This window comes from Mobula birostris, chromosome 5, assembly GCF_030028105.1.
Source record: "Mobula birostris isolate sMobBir1 chromosome 5, sMobBir1.hap1, whole genome shotgun sequence".
Lineage (NCBI taxonomy): Eukaryota > Metazoa > Chordata > Chondrichthyes > Myliobatiformes > Myliobatidae > Mobula > Mobula birostris.
The window spans coordinates 3,663,658-3,682,267 of NC_092374.1; the positions used below are offsets into that span (position 1 = coordinate 3,663,658).

Consider the following 18,610-nt stretch of genomic DNA (forward strand, 5'->3'; position numbering starts at 1 on the left):
CTGGTCCCAACACATCGATGCAGTTATAAAGAAGGCAAGACAGTGGCTATTCTTCATTAGGAGTTTGAAGAGATTCAGTATGTCAACAAATACACTGAAACACTTCTATAGTTGTACTGTGGAGAGCATTCTGACAGGCTGCATCACTGTCTGGTATGGAGGGGCTACTGCACAGGACCAAAAGAAGCTGCAGAGGGTTGTAAATTTAGTTGGCTCCATCTTGGGTACTAGTCTACAAAGTACCCAGGACACCTTCAAGGAGCAGTGTCTCAGAAAGGCAGCGTCCATTATTAAGGACCCCCAGCACCCAGGGCATTCCCTTTTCTCACTGTTACTATCAGGCAGGAGGTACAGAAGCCTAAAGGCACACACTCAATGATTCAGGAACAGCTTCTTCCCCTCTGCCATCCGCTTCCTAAATGGACATTGAACCCTTGGACACTACCTCACTTTTTTAATATATAGTGTTTCTATTTTTTGCACAATTTTTAATCTATTCAATACTATAATTGATTTAGTTATTGTTATTATTGTTTTTTTCTATATTATGTATTGCATTGAACTGCTGCTGCTAAGTTAACAAATTTCACGTCACATACCGGTGATAATAAACTTGATTCTGATTCTGAAGAACACTGGCAGGATGATGGCTGAGCAGCAATGGCTGGAAATATTGGAAGCAATTCGGAAGGCACAGGATATATACATCCCATAGAGGGAGAAATGTTTTAAAGGCAGAACGACAGAGCCGTGGCTGACAAGAGAAGTCAAAGCCAACATAAAAGCCAAGGAGAGGGCGTATAATAGAGCAAAAAATATTGGGAAGTTAAAGGATTGGGAAGCTTTTAAAAACCAACAGAAAACAACTAGAAAGTTTTAAAGAATGAAAGGATGAAATAGGAAGTATGCAAGCCAGTAATATTAAATTGGATACCAAAAGTGATGAAGTGTAAACTAGAGGCAAGAGTGGATATTGGACCACTGGAAAATGATGTTGGAGAGGTAGTAATGGGGGACAAGGAAATGGATGAAGTGAATACGTATTTTGTAGCAGTCTTCACATGGAAGATACTGAAATTGAAATTAAAGTATCTTTATTGTCATTGCATAGTACAATTCATCGTGCACCAATACAGTGAAAATGAGTTTGCAACTCTCGTACTCAATGCTATAAAACAACAAATAAAACAAATAAACAATAAAGAAAATCAAGTAACCAGTCAGTACAAGCAATGCTCAGCAGTACAAAAGCACAACTCAGATGCATGACAGACATAAAACCAGTATTAAAGTAGCAATATAACAAATTTATGGATGATGCTTGATCGATTCGTTCACAGCAATTATAGTTCTGGGGAAAAAGCTATTTTTCAGTCTGGATCTGTGGGCATAGAAAATCTTATAACATCTGCCAGATGGGAGAAGTTCAAACAGATGATTGCATGGGTGTGTATTGTCCTTACAGATGCTTGTAGCTTTCCTTAGGCAGTGTGAGCTGTAGGTGTCCTCCTGGGCTGGGAGCTGTGTCCCGATGATCTTCTGTGCACTAGAGACGACCTGCTGAAGTGCTTTCCTATCAGCTGCTGTACAGCTGAGCTACCACACAGAGATGCAGTATGTTAAGATGCTCCCTATGGTGCAGCGGTAAAAGGTCACCAGCGTCTGTTCAGGTAGACCTAGCAGTATGGGAAAAGTTTGAGTGTCTGGGGGCAGAAGTGTGTGAAGTTGCCATTACTAGGGAGAAGGTTCTTGGGAAGCTGAAGGGTCTGGACCAGATGGTATACACCCCAGGGTTCTGAAAGAGGTGGCTGAAGAGATTGTGGAAGCACTAATAATGATCTTTCAAGAATCAATTGATTCTGGCATGGTTCTGGAGAAATGAAAAATTGCAAATGTCACTCTACTCTTTAAGAAACAAGAGAGACAAAAGAAAGGAAATTAGGCCAGTTAGTCTGACCTCAGTGGTTGGGAAGATGTTGGGGTCAATTATTAAGGATGTGGTTTTGGGGTACTTGGAGATACGTAAGATAAGCCATTATCAGCGTAGTTTCCTCAAGGGAAAATCTTGCCTGACAAATCTGTTGGAATTCTTTGAAGAAATAGCAAACAGGATAGACAAAGGAGAGTCAGTGGATGTTGTGTACTTGGATTTTCAGAAGGCCTTTGACAAGGTGCCACACATGAGGCTGTTAAGAGCCCATGGTATTACAGGAAAAATAATAGAATGGATAAAGCAGTGGCTGATTGACAGGAGGCAAAGCGTGGGAATAAAGGGAGCCTTTTGTCATTGGCTGCTGGTGACTAGTGGTGTTCCACAGGGGTCTGTGTTGGGACCGATTATTTTTATATTATGTTTCAATGATTTGGATGATGGAATTGATAGCTTTGTGGCCAAGTTTGCGGACCATACGAAGATAGGTGGAGGGACAGGTAGCTTTGAGGAAGTAGAGAGACGACAGAAGGACTTCGATGGATTAGAAGAATGGGTAAAGAAATAGCAGATGGAATAATGTCGGGAATTATATGGTCCTCATGCACTTTGGTAGAAGAAATAAAAGCATACACTACTTTCTAAATGGAGCGAAAATTCAAATATCTGAGGTGCAAAGGGACCTGGGAGTCTTCGTGCAGATTCCCTAAAGGTTAATTTGTAGGTCAAGTCGGTGGTTAGGAAGGCAAGTGCATTGTTAGCATTCATTAAAGAAAATAAGATGAGGTGATGTGCTGTACCTGCATAATGTGGCAGCCGGTGAACCCCATTGTGCTTCCTGGTGACCACATCTGCAGCAAGTGCTGGCCGCTCGAGAAACTCAGCCTCAGAGCTGATGACCTGGAATCTGAGCTTCAAACACTGCGGCACATCAGGGAGGGGGAGAGCTACCTGGCTTCTCTGTTTCAGGAGGTAGTCACACCCATTAGATTAGCTGCCTCAAATTCAGTCTGTGGCCAGGGACAAGAGGGTGTGACTGCGAGTGGGATCCAAGAGACAGTGCTGGAGGAGCTTCAGCCCTCGAACTAGTCCAACAGGTCTGAAATTCTTGCTCCCTGTGTGGATGACGGTGAGGGCTGTAGGAAGGATGAGCACCCTAACTGTGGCACCATAGTTCAGGGAGCCACTCAAAAGGGGGGAGAGACGAGAAATGTAGTGGTAATTGGGGATAGTATAGGCAGGAGAATAGACGGAGTTCTCTGTCGCAAGAATAGAGCATCCCGAAGGCTGTGTTGCCTGCCTGGTTCCCGGGTTCAGGACATCTTATCTGACCTACAGAGGAATTTACAGTGGGAGGGGAAAGTTGTCTTGGTCCATGTGGATACCAATGACATAGGTAGAACAAGGAAAGAGGTTTTGCTGAGGGAATTTGAGCACTTAAGGACTAAATTAAAAAACAGAACCAAAAAGCTAGTAATCTCTGGATCACCTCCTGAGCCACATGCAAATTGGCATAGGGTCAAGAAGATTAGAGAGTTAAATGTGAAGCTCCAGGGTTGGTGTGGGAGAAGTGGGTTTGAATTCATGGGAAATTGGCACCAGGATTGGGGAAGGAGGGAGCTGTACCAATGGGACGGGCTCCACCTGAACTGTGATGGGACCTGGATCCTAGCGAATCGCATAACGGACTGTGGACAGGGCTTTAAACTAAATAGTAGTGGGAGGGGGTCAACAGATTGGAGAATGAAGTACGGATAAAGTAAAAGAGAAAAGTGTAGATAAAGGTAAAGAAAAAGCAGAAGATAAAGAGAAAAGTAAGAGTGGAGTAAAGAACAATTAAGTGCAAAAGAGAAAAAGATTACAGGATTTTAAAAGCACAATGAGTGTAAGGGCACTTTATCTGAATGCCCGTAGTATTCGAAATAAGGTCAGTGAACTTGTGGCACAAATCTGTACAAAGGGGAATGATTTAGAGGCCGTTACAGAGATGTGGTTGCAGGGTGGAGAGGGTTGGGAATCAAATTTCCAAGGATATCAGGTGATGTGGAAGGATAGGCAGGAAGGTAAGGGAGGTGGGGTAGCGCTCTTAATTAAGAATGAGATCAGGGGAATAGTGAGAGACGATATAAGATCTAAGTGTGGACATGGTGGAGGATTACAAATACCTGGGGATACGAATTGACAATAAACTGGACTGGTCAAAGAACACTGAGGCTGTCTACAAGAAGGGTCAGAGCCGTCTCTATTTCCTGAGGAGACTGAGGTCCTTTAACATCTGCCGGACGATGCTGAGGATGTTCTATGAGTCTATGGTGACCAGTGTTATCATGTTTGCTGTTGTGTGCTGGGGCAGCAGGCTGAGGGTAACAGACACCAACAGAATCAACAAACTCATTCGTAAGGTCAGTGATGTTGTGGGGATGGAACTGGACTCTCTGACGGTGGTGTCTGAAAAGAGGATGCTGTCTAAGTTGCATGCTATCTTGGACAATGTCTCCCATCCACTACATAATGTACTGGTTGGGCACAGGAGTACATTCAGCCAGAGACTCATTCCACCAAGATGCAGCACAGAGCGTCATAGGAAGTCATTCCTGCCTGTGGGCATCAAACTTTACAACTCCTCCCTTGGAGGGTCAGACACCCTGAGCCAATAGGCTGGTCCTGGACTTATTTCCTGGCATAATTTACATATCATTATTTAATTATTTATAGTTTTATATTGCTATATCTATACTCTATTCTTAGTTGGTGCAACTGTAACGAAACCCAATTTCCCTCGGGATCAATAAAGTATGACTATGACTGTGAGGAGCAGAATGTTGAATCCATGGCGGTAGAGATTAGGAATAGTGAAGGGGAGAAATCACTGGTGGGAGATGTCTATTGGTCACCAAGTAATAACATTACAGTGGCACAGGCAATAAACAGAGAATATCTGAGGCATGTAAGAATGGAACAGCAGTTATCGTGGGGGACTTTCACATAGATTGGGTGAATCAAGTTAGTCGAGGCAGTCTTGAGGAGAACTTCATAGAATGCATCCGTGATGGCTTTCTTGAACAGCATGTTACTGAACCTCAAAGAGGAAATCTGCAGATGCTGGAATTTCAAGCAACACACAAAAAGTTGCTGGTGAACGCAGCAGGCCAGGCAGCATCTCTAGGAAGAGGTACAGTCGACATTTCGGACCGAGACCCTTCGTCAGGACGAAGGGTTTCAGCCCAAAACGTCGACTGTACCTCTTCCTAGAGATGACCATAAGACAAAGGAGCAGAAGTTGGCCATTCTGCCCATTGAGTCTGCTCCGCCATTTTATCATGAGCTGATCCATTCTCCCATTTAGTCCCACTCCCCCGCCTTCTCACCATAACCTTTGATGCCCTGGCTACTCAGATACCTGGCCTGCTGCGTCCACCAGCGACTTTTGTGTGTTGCTTGATATTACTGAACCTGCAAGGGGACATGCTATCTTAGTGCAATGGGTCCTGTGCAATGAGACAGGTAAAATCAGTGATCTTGTAGTTAGGGATCCTCTTGGAAAGAGTGATCACAGTATGACTGAGTCTTTCATACAAATGGCGGGTGCAATAGTTCAATCAAAAACTAGTGTATTATGCCTAAATAATGGAGACTACAATGGGATAAGAGAGGATTTGGCTAGTGTAGACTGGGAACACAGACTATATGGTGGGACAGTTGAACAGTGGAAGACTTTCAAAGAGATTTTTCACAGTGCTCAACAAAATTTTATTACAGTTAAAAGCAAGGACTAAGGGTGAGGAGAGCCTTGGATAACTAAGGAAATAAAAAAATGGCATCAAACAAAGTTGCCAGGAGTAGTGGGAAACTGGAAGATTGGGAAGATTTTAAAAAGCAACAAAGAACCACAAAGCAAGCAATAAAGAAAGGGAAGATAGATTAATGAAAATATACTTGTACAAAATATGAAAACGGAAGGTAAAAGTTTTTATATTATATAAAGCGGTAAAGGGTGGCTGAAGTGAATATAAGCCTCTTGGAGGACAAGAAAGGGGAATTGATATTAGGTAATGAGGAAGTGGCAGAGGGTTTGAATGACTATTTTGTGTTGGGGTTCACGGTGGAAAGATGTTGGTATAACATGCCAAAGAGAGATGTTGTGGATGCGATGGGAAGTGAGGACCTCAATACAATAGCGATCACTAAAAAGGTAGTGCTGAACAAACTTGTCGGTCTGAAGATGGATAAGTCCCCTGGTCCTGATGGAGTGCATCCCAGGGTACTGAAAGAAATGGCAAAAGTTATAGAAGAGGCTTTGGTGACAATTTACCAAAATTCTCTGGATTCTGGGTAGGTCCTGGTGGATTGGTAGATGGCAAATGCCATGCCTCTGTTCAAACATGGATGTAGGCAAAAGGCAGGGAACTATAGACCAGTTAGTTTAACATCTGTAGATAGGGAAATGCTTGAAGCTATCATTAAAGAAGATATAGCGAGGCATCTGGAAAGAAATGGTCCACCAGACAGACACAGCATGGGTTCAGCAAAGGCAGGTCCTGTTTGACAAACTGGTGTTCTTTAAGGATGTAACGAGCGCAATGGATAGAGGGGAACAGATGGACATTATTTACTTGGATTTCTAGAAGGTGTTCGATAAGGTGCCAAATAAAAGGCTTATCCATAAGATAAGGTTGCATAGAGTTGGCGATGATGTATTAGCATAGATAGAGGATTGGTTAACTGATAGAAAGCAGAAAGTTGGGATACATGGGTGTCACTCTGATTGGCAATCAGCGGTGAGCAGTGTACTACAGGGGTCAGTGCTGGGCCCACAACTGTTCACGATATACATTAATGATCTGGAAGAGGGAACCGAGTGTAGTGTATCTAAGTTTGCTGAAGACACCAAATTAAATGGAAAAGCAAATTGTATAGAAGATACGGAGAGTCTGCAAAGAGATATAGCTAAGTTAAGTGAGTGGGCAAGGGTCTGGCAAATGGAGTACAGTTTGGAGCCCCTTATCTGGGAAAGGATGTACTGACATTGGAGAGGGTTCAAAGGAGGTTCACGAAAATTATTCTGGATTGAAAGGCTTATCATATGAAGAGCGTCTGATGGCTCTGGACCTGTACTCACTGCATGAGGGTGACCTCATTGAAACCTATCGAGTGTTGAAAGCCATAGGTAGAGTGGATGTGGAGAGATGTTTCCTGTGGTGAGTGAGTCTTAAGACCAGAGGACTCTGAATAGAGGGGCGTCCTTTTAGAACAGAGATGATAAGGAATTTCATTAGCTAGAGAGTGGTGAATCTGTGGCATTCATTGCCACAGGCACTGTGGAGGCCATTATTGGGTATATTTAAGGCGGAGGTTGATGTGTACTTAGTTAGTCAGGTCGTGAAGGGATATGGGGAGAAGGCAGCAGGTTAGGGTTGAGAGGGAAATTTGATTAGCCATGATGAAATGGCAGAGTGGACTCAATATGGGCCAAATACCCTAATTCTTCTCCTATACCTTATGGTCTTATCCAACCTCAGTGGAAAAAGCCTGCTTGCTTTTGCTCTATTTATACCACTCATAATTTTGTATACCTCTATCTAATCTCCCCTGTTTTTCCTATGTTCAAGGGAATAAAATCCTAACCTATTCAACCTTTTCCTACAACTCAGGTCCTCAAGTCCCAGCACCTCCTTGTAAATTTTCTCTGCACTCTTCCAATCTTATTGATATCTTCCCTGTAGGTAGGTGACTAGAAATGCACACAATACTCCAAAGTTGGTCTCACCAACATCTTATGCAACTTCAGCAAAAAACCCCATTTCCTGCACGCAGCATAACATCCCAACCCCTCTACTCAACATAACATCCCAACTCCTCTATTCAACATAACATCCCAACCCCTCTACTCAACATAACATCCCAACTCCTCTATTCAACATAACATCCCAACTCCTCTATTCAACATAACATCCCAACTCCTCCACTCAACATAACATCCCAACTCCTCCACTCAACATAACATCCCAACTCCTCCACTCAACATAACATCCCAACTCCTCCACTCAACATAACATCCCAACTCCTCCACTCAACATCCCAACTCCTCCACTCAACATAACATCCCAACTCCTCCACTCAACATAACATCCCAACTCCTCCACTCAACATCCCAACTCCTCCACTCAACATAACATCCCAACTCCTCCACTCAACATCCCAACTCCTCCACTCAACATAACATCCCAACTCCTCCACTCAACATAACATCCCAACTCCTCCACTCAACATCCCAACTCCTCCACTCAACATCCCAACTCCTCTACTCAACATAACATCCCAACTCCTCCACTCAACATCCCAACTCCTCTACTCAACATAACATCCCAACTCCTGCACTCAATGCTTTGATTTACAAATGCTATTGTGCCAAAAGCTTTCTTTACAACCCTACCTACCTGTGACGCCACTTTCCCAGAATTATGGATCTGTATTCCCAGAGGAAGGAGAGTGGGATGGAATGGGCACATCTGGAGCTATTGGATATTAGTGAGGGTTGCTGGCAGCAGTTAGCCAATTAATGAAGGGGTGGAACGCGGTTCTGAAGTTAGGCTGCGAATCTGTTAACGCTTCTCTCCCTCTGTACGGGCTCGTGTGGTCTGTGTGAATTCGGTGATCGTGCCTAACAATGACCAAGCACATGATTCCTTCCCCTCCACGCCTATCCCATGTCTGCCCATCCTGATACTGAGGAGCAAGAGTGGGGAGCACAGATGTATTTGCTAACATCACCAGAATTGCTTTTCCCAGACAGTAGTGAATCTGTGGAATTCTCTGCCCAGAGAGGCAGTAGAGGCTACCTCATTAAATATAGATAATACATATTTACACGGACGAAGGGTCTCGGCCCAGTACGTCGACTGTTTATTCCCCTCATAGATGCTGCCTGACTTGCTGAGTTCCTCCAGAAGCCTATGTGTGTTTCTATGGATTTCTATCATCTGCAGAATCGCTTGTGTTTAAAGTTAGATAGCTTTTTGTGTAGTGGTGGAATTAAGGGTTCTGGGAAAAGGCAGCTAGGTGAACCGGAATCCGCAGCCAGATCAGCTATCATCGTATTGAGTGGCAGTGGCAGAGCAGGCACGGCAGACCGGATGGCCAACTGTTTTGCATGTTCTCATGTCGTTAAAAGCTGAGTTTTCTCTTCCCAACAGCTGATAAACACCATCGAGCACCTGGGCTGTGCAGTCGATCTGCGGGGACCAGCAGACCACTCCAATTCACCGCTGACACAGGGTACGCTGGTTTTTTTGTCACAGTAAGCGACACTGATCAGTGGGATGTGGGGGTGGCCAAGAGTTCGTTGTTGATGATAAAATCATACCGAGATAAGGACAACGCAGGAAGCTGTTACACTTCCACACCCTCCTCCCCCATTTCCTTTGTTGTTGTGAGCCGTGCATTCTCAGGAAGCATACTTCAGACAGGCAACCAAACCACTGCCAGACCCTAGCAGACTGCAGCTGAACAAAGAAACTGTTCCTGTAAGAAACATCCTGTGATGACTGATTAAATCTCTGCACACAGAGAACCCACTGTCATCTTCCAGCAGCATTGTGCCACTGTCAACACCTGGCTGCATATGCCTCTTCGAACGAAGCCTGCCCAGTACTTCCATGAGACATAGGGGATGGCAAGGCCTTTCAGCCCCTTAAGACTGCTGTACCATTCAATGAGATGATCTTCGACCTCACTCAGCACTATCCCTGTATCCCTTCATTCCCTAACGTCTAGAAATCCACCAGTCTTGCTTCTAAACATCCTCAGGGACTGAGTCTCTACACCCCTTGGGATGGCTCATTCACTGCCCTCTGAGTGAAAACGTTTCTTCTCGTAGAACATAGTACGTTACAACACAGTACAGGCCCCTTCACCCACAATATTGTGCCAACCTTTTAACCTACTCTGAAATCAATCTGACCCTTCCCTTCCACGTAGCCCTTCATTTTTATATCATTCATGTGCTTTCTAAATGACCCTAATGTATCTGCCTCTATCACCGTCCACACTCCCACCACTCTCTGTGTAAAAAATCTACGTCTGATATCTGCTCTATACTTTCCTCAATCGCCTTAAAATTCTGCCCCTTTGTATTAGCCATTTCCACCCTAGGAAAAAGTCTCGACTGTCCACTCAATCTATGCCTCTTATCATCTTGTACACCTCTATCAAGTCACCTCTCATCCTCCTCCTCTCCAAAGAGAAAAGCCCTCGCTCTCCGAACTCAGCCCTGAGAAGCCAACCCCTTACTCAAAGACCCCAGGGTCTCTTCCCTGGGGACTGACAGAGTAAATGTGAGGTTCCCAGGCCGAACCAGGGCTTAGGAGTAATTCTGCTGAACTCAACAGAGGCCTACTTATTTTTTTCTCATATCCTGTCAGGAAAAAGATACCAGCTGTCTACCCTATCCATGTCTCTCAAAACTTTTATTAACATCTACCAGGCACCCCTCAGCCTCTGTTGTTCCAGAAAAGGCATAAATTTGTCCAGCCTCTCTCAGTCCTTCAAATCCAGGCAGCATCCTAGAGAACCTCTTCTGCACCCTCTACAAAACCTCCACATCCTGTTTATAACGAGGCAGCCCAAAGTGACTGCAGTACTCCAGAGGTTTATAAAGCTGCAACATCACTTCCTGACTCTTGAACTCAATGTGACTAATTCAGGCAAACTTACCATACACCTTCTTTTCCACTCTGGCAATTATCAACCTGTACGGCCATCTTAATGAATCAGTGGACTTGGGCCTTAAGATTGCTCTGTCTATAGGCAATGTTAAGGGTCCTGCCATTAACTGTGTTCTCCCCCTTTACATTTGCTCTCCCAAATACCTCACGCTTGGCCAGGTTATCTCGTCTGTAATTTCTCCTATATCTGCATCTGATCTACTGTATGCTTTGGCAATCTTCTACACTATCCACAATGGCACCAATCTCTGCATTGTTGGCAAAAGTACAAAGCCACCCATATAAATCACAGACTGCAGAGATCCTTGTAGAACACCATAGTCACAGGCCTCCAGCCAGAATGAGTCCAATCAACCACTACCCTCTGTCTTCCGTGAGCAGTTCTGTTTGAGATGAGCAGCCGGGACAAGCAATGACATTTTCATCCATTGGTAGAGAAATTATCGGAGAAGATACTCAGGTAGTACCAGAATCAGGTTTAATATCACTGTATATTGTGAAATTTGTTGATTTAAGACAGAAATACATTGCAATAGGTTATTAAAAAACTATAAATTACAGTAAGAATTGTATCTTTAAAAGATTAAATAGGTAGTACAAAAGAGCAAGGTGGGTACATGGGTTCATTGTCCATTCAGAAATCTGATGGCAGAGGGGAGGAAGCTGTTTCTGAAATGTTGGGTGTGTGTCTTCGTCAAGCTCCTGTACATTCTTGATGCTAGCAAAGCACTTAGCACAACTTTGTGTGGTAAAAATCATGTCTTACAAACTGGAGATAACAAGGATGATGAGATAATAAGAGCAAAATTAGGCCATTTGGCCCATCAGGTCTGCTCCACCATTCAATCCTGGCTGATTTATTATTTCTCTCAATCCCACTCAGCTGCCTTCTCCCCATAACTTTTGACACTGTAACTAATCAAGAACTCCTCAACTCCAAACAAGAGAAAATCTTCAGGTGCTGGAAATCCGAGCAACACACACAAAATGCTGGAGGACGTCAGCAAGACAGGCAGCATCTGTGGAAGAGAGTAGTGTGGAAACCCTTCAGCAGAACTGAACCTTCGGATGCTCCATCTTCCTCTCACCCCATCATCCCTGAACACCCCAAACCTCTCTCCTCCTCAGACACGGCCAACCCCGTTCCCCACTCTGATCCCAGCTGTCGTCCGTGTCGGGTATTTCCATTCCCTCTCTGAGGCAGAATGTTCTGTCCCCACCTTTGTCCCCCTGCGCCCACACCTCACTGAGTTCCACGCCCACCACGATGCTGAGTTTTCTCTCCGCCGCCTCTGTCTCCTAGCCTACTTCTTTGGCAAGGACTCCACACCCCACACCGATGACCCCTTCTCCCGTTTTCAACTCTCCTTCTCTTCCTAGACACCATGCCCTAATCCTCTGCCTGCCCTGGACCTTTTCATTGCCAGCTGCCGATGGGACATTAACCATCTAAACTTTAACACTCCTCTCTTCTATTCCAACCTCACTCCTTTCGAATGCTCTGTTCTCCTCTCCCTCCACACCAATCCTAACCTCAGCATCAAACCCGCAGGTAAGGGGGGTGTTGTAGTAGTCTGGCATCCTGACCTCTACCTTGCCGAGGCCCAGCGACAACTCTCAGACACCTCCTCTTACTTACCCTTCGAGCAGGACCCTACTAAAGAACACCAGGCCATTGTCTCCCACACTATCACCAACCTTATTGACTCTGGGGATCTCCCATCCACTGCCACCAATCTCATAATTCCCGCACCCTGTACCTACATAAGAAATAGGAGCAGGAGTAGGCCATCCGGCCCATCGAGCCTGCCCCACCATTCAATAAGATCATGGCTAATCTGTCCGTAAACTCAGGTCCACCTCCCTGCCTTTTCCCCATAACCCTTAATTCCTTTACTATGTAAAAACCTATCTAACTGTTTCTTAAATATATTTAGTGAGGAAACCTCAACTGCTTCCCTGGGCAGAGAATTCCACAGATTCACCACTCTCTGGGAAAAACAGTTTCTCCTCATCTCCGTCCTAAATCTTCTCTCCTGAATCTTGAGGCAATGTCCCCTAGATCTAGTCTCACCTACCAATGGAAACAACTTTCTTACTTCTATCTTATCTATCCCTTTCAAAATTTTGTATGTTTCTATAAGATCCCCTCTCATTCTTTTGATCTCCAGAGAGTACAGTCCCAGGCGACTCAATCTCTCCTCATAGGTTAACCCCTCCATCTCTGGAATCAATCTGGTGAACCTCCTCTGCACTGCCTCTAAAGCCAGTATATCCTTCCTCAAGTAAGGAGACCAGAACTGCACACAGTACTCCAGGTGCGGCCTCACCAGTACCCTGTACAGTTGCAGCATAACCTCCCTGCTCTTGAAGTCAATCCCTCTAGCAATGAAGGCCAACATTCCGTTTACCTTCTTAATAACCTGTTGTACCTGCAAGCCAACTTTTTGCGATTCATGGACAAGCACTCCCAAGTCCCTCTGCACAACAGCATGCTGCAATCTTTCACCATTTAAATAATAATCTGCTGTTCTATTGAACCTTTGGAGACTCCATCTTCCTCTCACCCCACCATCCCTGAACGCTCCAAACTTCTCATCTCTACCCCCTACCCAAGATCCACAAACCTGCTTGTCCAGATAGACCCATTGTTTCAGCTTGTTCCTGCCCCACTGAACTCATATCTGGATACCTCAGATGGTGTTCCTCCACCATCAACACTGCCCTCCACCACATCTCCTCCATTTCACACACATCCGCTCTTACCCCATCCTCCTGCCATCTTACCAGGGATAAGGTTCCTCTTGTCCTCACCTACCACCCCCCCAGCCTCCGCATTCAGCGTATAATTCACCAAAACTTTCGCCACCTCCAACTAGATCCCACCACCAAGCACATCTTTCCCTCCCCCACACTTTCTGCTTTCCACAGGGATCGCTCCCTACTCAACTTCCTTCTCCAGTCGTCCCTCCCCACTGATCTCCCTCCTGGCACTTATCCTTGCAAGCGGAGCAAGTGCTTCACCTGCCCCTACACGTCCTCCCTCTCTACTATTCAGGGCCCCAAACAGTACCTCCAGGTGAGGCGACACTACACCTGTGACTCTGTTGGGATCATCTACTGTTTCTGGCGCTCCTGGTGTGGCTTTCTGTACATCTGTGAGATCCAACGTAGATTAGGAGACCGCTTTGCCGAGCACCTGCGCTCCATCTGCCAGAACAAACGGGATCTCCCAGTGGCCACTCATTTTAATTCCACTTCCCAATCCCATTCCGATATGTCCATCCATGGCCTCCTCCATTGTCATGATGAGGCCACACTCAGGTTGGAGGAACAACACCTTATATTCCGTTTGGGTAGCCTCCAACCTGATGGGATGAACATTGACTTCTCTAACTTCCGGTAATGCCCCCCCCCCCCTCCGTTTCCCATCCCCGTTCCCTCTCACCTCATCTCACCAATCAACTTCCCAGCACTTTACTTCATCCCTCCCTCTCCCAGTTTCACCTATCACCTAGTTTTTCTTTCTCTCCTCCCCCCACTTCTTAAATCTAATCCTCAGCTTTTTTTCTCCAGTCCTGCCAAAGGGTTTCGGCCCGAAACCTCATAGTACTTTTTTCATAGATGCTGCCTGGCCTGCTGAGTTCCTCCAGCATTTTGTGCGTATTGCATCTATCAACCCCATTTAAGATGCTAGGTGTAGGTTCAAAGGTGATGTGTGGGGCAGATTATTACAGACTGGTGGGTGCTTGGAATGGCAGTAATGATAGAGGCTCATGAATTTGCAGAGAATGGAAGGATATGGACATTGTATAGGCAGAAGGGCTGAGTTTATCTATACGTTTAATTAGTTTAGCATAGCTTGGTGGGCCAAAGAATCTGTTCTTGTGCTGGACTGTTTTATGTTATATATTCTTTCCTGCCCCAGTCTGCTCTGCATGTGCTTCCCAAACCTCCTCCCAACCCAAAAGGTTGATGCTTCCTCCCCACCCTGCAGGTGCTGCTTGACTCACTGAGTTCCCCTGGTAAACTGTGTTTAGCACCTATAACCCTCGGCCTTACCCATTTTGTTTTGCGGTAGATTCGTGCGTGACATGTGAGCCGGCTGAGGAGGAGGCTGTGGATCAGTGTCCCCTGCGTGAGGCTGCTAGATCCTGCGGGAGCAGATGTCCACTCCTGTTCACCCAGGAGGCAGCTGAGGGATGGTGTGAGGCAAAGCCGGCCACCGGATGCTGTGAGCACTGGAGCTCAAGTAGACGTACCAATGTGGAGGATGGCGGGTGTCCGCGAGTGCTGGCAGCAGCAGCAGCTACCCTGGGATCCAGGGGGTGTGTCGGCTCGGCCCGTCTCTCCTCCCGGTCATCTCTCACTCCGCAGCCAGCTCACACCCCCGTGTTGGCTCTCATCCAGGAGGAACCAAGGTTCAAGGTGGTGCGAGGAGGATGGGACCACCGCTCAACACCACTCATTGCTGCTGATAACAATCGGCAGTGTGCTGGTAACCGCTGTCAGAGTGAGGGATGGCTGCTGCCGGGGGAGGGTGGGCGGGAGACCTCTTCAACGTAGTGAGGGAGAAAGGGGAATCAGCAGCCAGCTGGATGGGGTGAGTCTTCCAGCCGAGATAGGAAGGGTTGAAGGTGGCTTTGTGCTGAGGAGGAGGCTGAGGGTGAGGGGTGTGAGCAGGTTTTAAGGTGGTGGCTGTGGAGCTATACTGAGGGTGCTGGATTCCTGAAGAACATGTGATCCCTCGAGTCACCCAGCACAGGAATAGGATCTTCAGCCCTGTAGCCACCCATTCTGATCCCGACTTTCACTGCTTTGTAGCTCTCTGTACCTCAATGACTGTGTACGTGTGGTGAGTGTCTGTTGGGCGAACCCAGCCTTCAAGCCACTTCAACCTGGATCCAATCAGGACAGCACAGTGGCGTAGTGATTAGTGTACAAGCTGTAAGATCAGGGTTAAGTTCCATCTGCTCTCTGTAAAGAGCTTATAATTCTCCCCGTGATTGCTTGGGTTTCCTCCCACATTGCTAAGACTTAGGGTTAGGGTTAGTAAGTTTTGTAAGTATGCTGTTTCGGCACCGGAAGCGTGGCGGCACTTACGAGCTGCCGCCAGCACGTTCTCGGTTTGTGTTGGTGGTTGACTAAACAACACATTTAATTATGTTTGGGTGTAGATATAACAAATAAAACTCCTCTAAATCTCCTTATCTTTCAAAGCAAGGGGTCAGTGTGTTCACCCAGAATAATGAAACAGCAGCAACTGACAGAGAAGGGAAGTTGAGCAGATTGTTAATCTCACCAGGGGCCTGAGTGGGGAGGACATTCTCTGTGCAGACACAAGAGCAATGCCCAGGAATAGAAAAGTCTGTCGTAAATAGTGGATACAGCCCAGTCTATCACAGGGAAAGCCCACCCCACTATTCGTTTGAACATTATATGCCATGTCATGACATGAGCGATTGTGGTTCTTCTATGACCATTATTGTTCTTGGCAAATTTTTCGACAGAAATGGTTTGCCATTGTCTTCTTCTGGTGACTCCAGCCATTATCAATACTCTTCAGATATTGTCCGCCTGGCGGTCATGGTCACATAGCCAAGAATTGTGATATGCACCACCTACTCCCATGGCTTCACGTGGTCCTGATCGGGGAGCTAATCAGGTGCTACACCTTGCCCAAGGGTGACTTGCAGGCTGGCGGAGGGAAGGAGCACATTGCACCTCCACCTCACCACTGGGCACATTTACAGGGAGCGCTGCCATTATCTGAGACCCCCACCGCCCAGGCCATGCTCTCTTCTTTCCACTACCACCGGGAAGGGAAGGAGGTACAGGAGCCTCAGGACGCACACCTCCAGGTTCAGGAACAGTTATTACTCCTCAACCATCAGGTTCCCGAACCGTGGATAACTCTACTCAGCGAAACTCTGAACTGATCCTGTGCCTACAGACTCACTCTCAAGGACTCTTTACAACTCATGTTCTAGTATTATTCATTTTTATTTCCACAGTTTGCTTTCTTTTGCAGAATAGTTGTCTTTGCTAATGTGTAGTTTTTTTGTAAATTCTATTGCATTTCTTGTTTGCTTAAGGTTGCCATAGTTGAAGGAGGTCGTGGAGATAAGCTCCCACTTCCTATTAGTGGTGTGTGCCTCAAATAGCCTCTGACAACCAAATGCAGCTCCTGACCTTCACATGTGGCTTAGCCCAGCAGAACCATTTCTACTGACAGGAGAAGGGGCAAAGGTGGGTTACTGGTGCCTTAAAACCTAATTGCATCAGGCAAATGGGCCTTGTCACCTGTGGTTGGCAGCTCATCTACAGGAAGGAAAACTCTGATTTCAAACCTCTGCTGCCTTGCGGCTATATCCACCCAGGAGGAGGGCATTGGGAGTAAACCTGAAGGAAAAATCCGGAGCTGGCAATCTTATGTTGAATTCAACACTGACTAGCAATTCCTATGACTCTGCTGGTGCCAAACTGTCAGTCTCTGCTGTTCCCTTGGATTCATCAGATGCGTGGAGAGGCTACACGGGCAACAGCTCACTCTCCATATCGTACTGCCCTGGCTTGGATATCACATAGAGAGCGAGGGTCCATAGTTAACCCCGATCGACGTAGGGCCTCCATTGTATTTCTTCCACTTCCTGTAAATGCCTGCCTGATAATGAATCTGGAGGTAGTATATGGTAACATATACATACTTTGATAATAAATTTGCTTTGACAACAGACTGCAGATGCTGGAATCTGGAGCCCTGGAGGAACTCTGGGCTGGGCAGCATATCTGGAGGGAAATAGACAGTTATGGTTCGAGTTGAGACCATTCAGCTGGCTGCTCTGTAGATGCTGCGTGTTCTGCTGGGCTTTTCCGCTATTCTGTATGTAACACCCTGTGTACCTGGAAACACTGCAACCTGCAGGGCTCAGTATCAAATTCTACAACTTCAGGTAACAAAAGGAACTTGGATGTATAAATTGGAAACAGATGTTCTCAGGGAAATGAACGACAGAAGTGTGGCAAATGCTCAGGGGATATTTGCGTGGCATTCTGCATAGGTACAGACAGGGAAAGGATGGTAGAGTACAGGAACCACGGTGTACAAAGGCTGTAGAAAATCTAGTCAAGAAGAAAAGAGAAACTTACTTAAGGTTCAAAAAACTAGGTAATGATAGAGATCTAAAAAATTATAAGGCTAGCAGGAAGGAGCTTAAGAATGAAATTAGTAGAGCCAGAAGGGACCATGAGAAGGCCTTGGAGAGCAAGATTAAGGAAAACCCCAAGGCATTCTACAAGTTTGTGCAGAGCAAGAGGATAAAACATGACAGAATAGGATCAATCAAGTGTGACAGCGGAACCGGAGGAGGTAGTGGAGGTACTTAATGAATACTTTGCTTCAGTATTCACTACGGAAAAGGATCTTGGCAATTGTAGGGATGACTTACAGCGCACTGAAAAGCTTGAGCATATAGATATTAAGAAAGAGGATGTGCTGGAGCTTTTAGAAAGCATCAAGTTGGATAAGTCTCCAGGACCAGATGAGATGTACCCCAGGCTACTGTGGGAGGCGAGGGAGGAAATTGCTGAGCCTCTGGCAATGATCCTTGCATCATCAATGGGGATGGGAGAGGTTTCGGAGGATTGGAGGGTTGTGGATGTTGTTCCCTTATTCAAGAAAGGGAATAGAGATAGCCCAGGAAATAATAGACCAGTGAGTCTTACTTCAGTGGTTGGTGAAGATCCTGAGATACAGGATTTATGAACATTTGGAGAGGCATAATCTGATTAGGAATAGTCAGCATGGCTTTGTCAAGGGCAGGTCGTGCCTTACGAGCCTGATTGAATTTTTTGAGGATGTGACTAAACACATTGGTGAAGGAAGAGCAGTAGATGTAGTGTATATGGATTTCAGCAAGGCATTTGATAAGGTACCCCATACAAGGCTTATGGAGAA

The 18,610-nt window shown here is 45.9% G+C and overlaps 1 protein-coding gene across 2 annotated transcripts in view; it reads left to right on the forward strand.

Annotated features, from left to right (window-relative positions):
• The window catches only part of cplane1 (ciliogenesis and planar polarity effector 1), a 311,037-nt gene that overhangs the window by 269,875 nt on the left and 22,552 nt on the right, over nucleotides 1-18,610 (forward strand). For both annotated transcript variants that reach the window (XM_072257500.1, XM_072257501.1), the window contains exons 43-44: nucleotides 9,124-9,205; nucleotides 14,735-15,151. In XM_072257500.1, coding sequence (XP_072113601.1) covers nucleotides 9,124-9,205; nucleotides 14,735-15,151 — 499 coding nt within the window. The remainder of the gene's footprint in view (nucleotides 1-9,123; nucleotides 9,206-14,734; nucleotides 15,152-18,610) is intronic.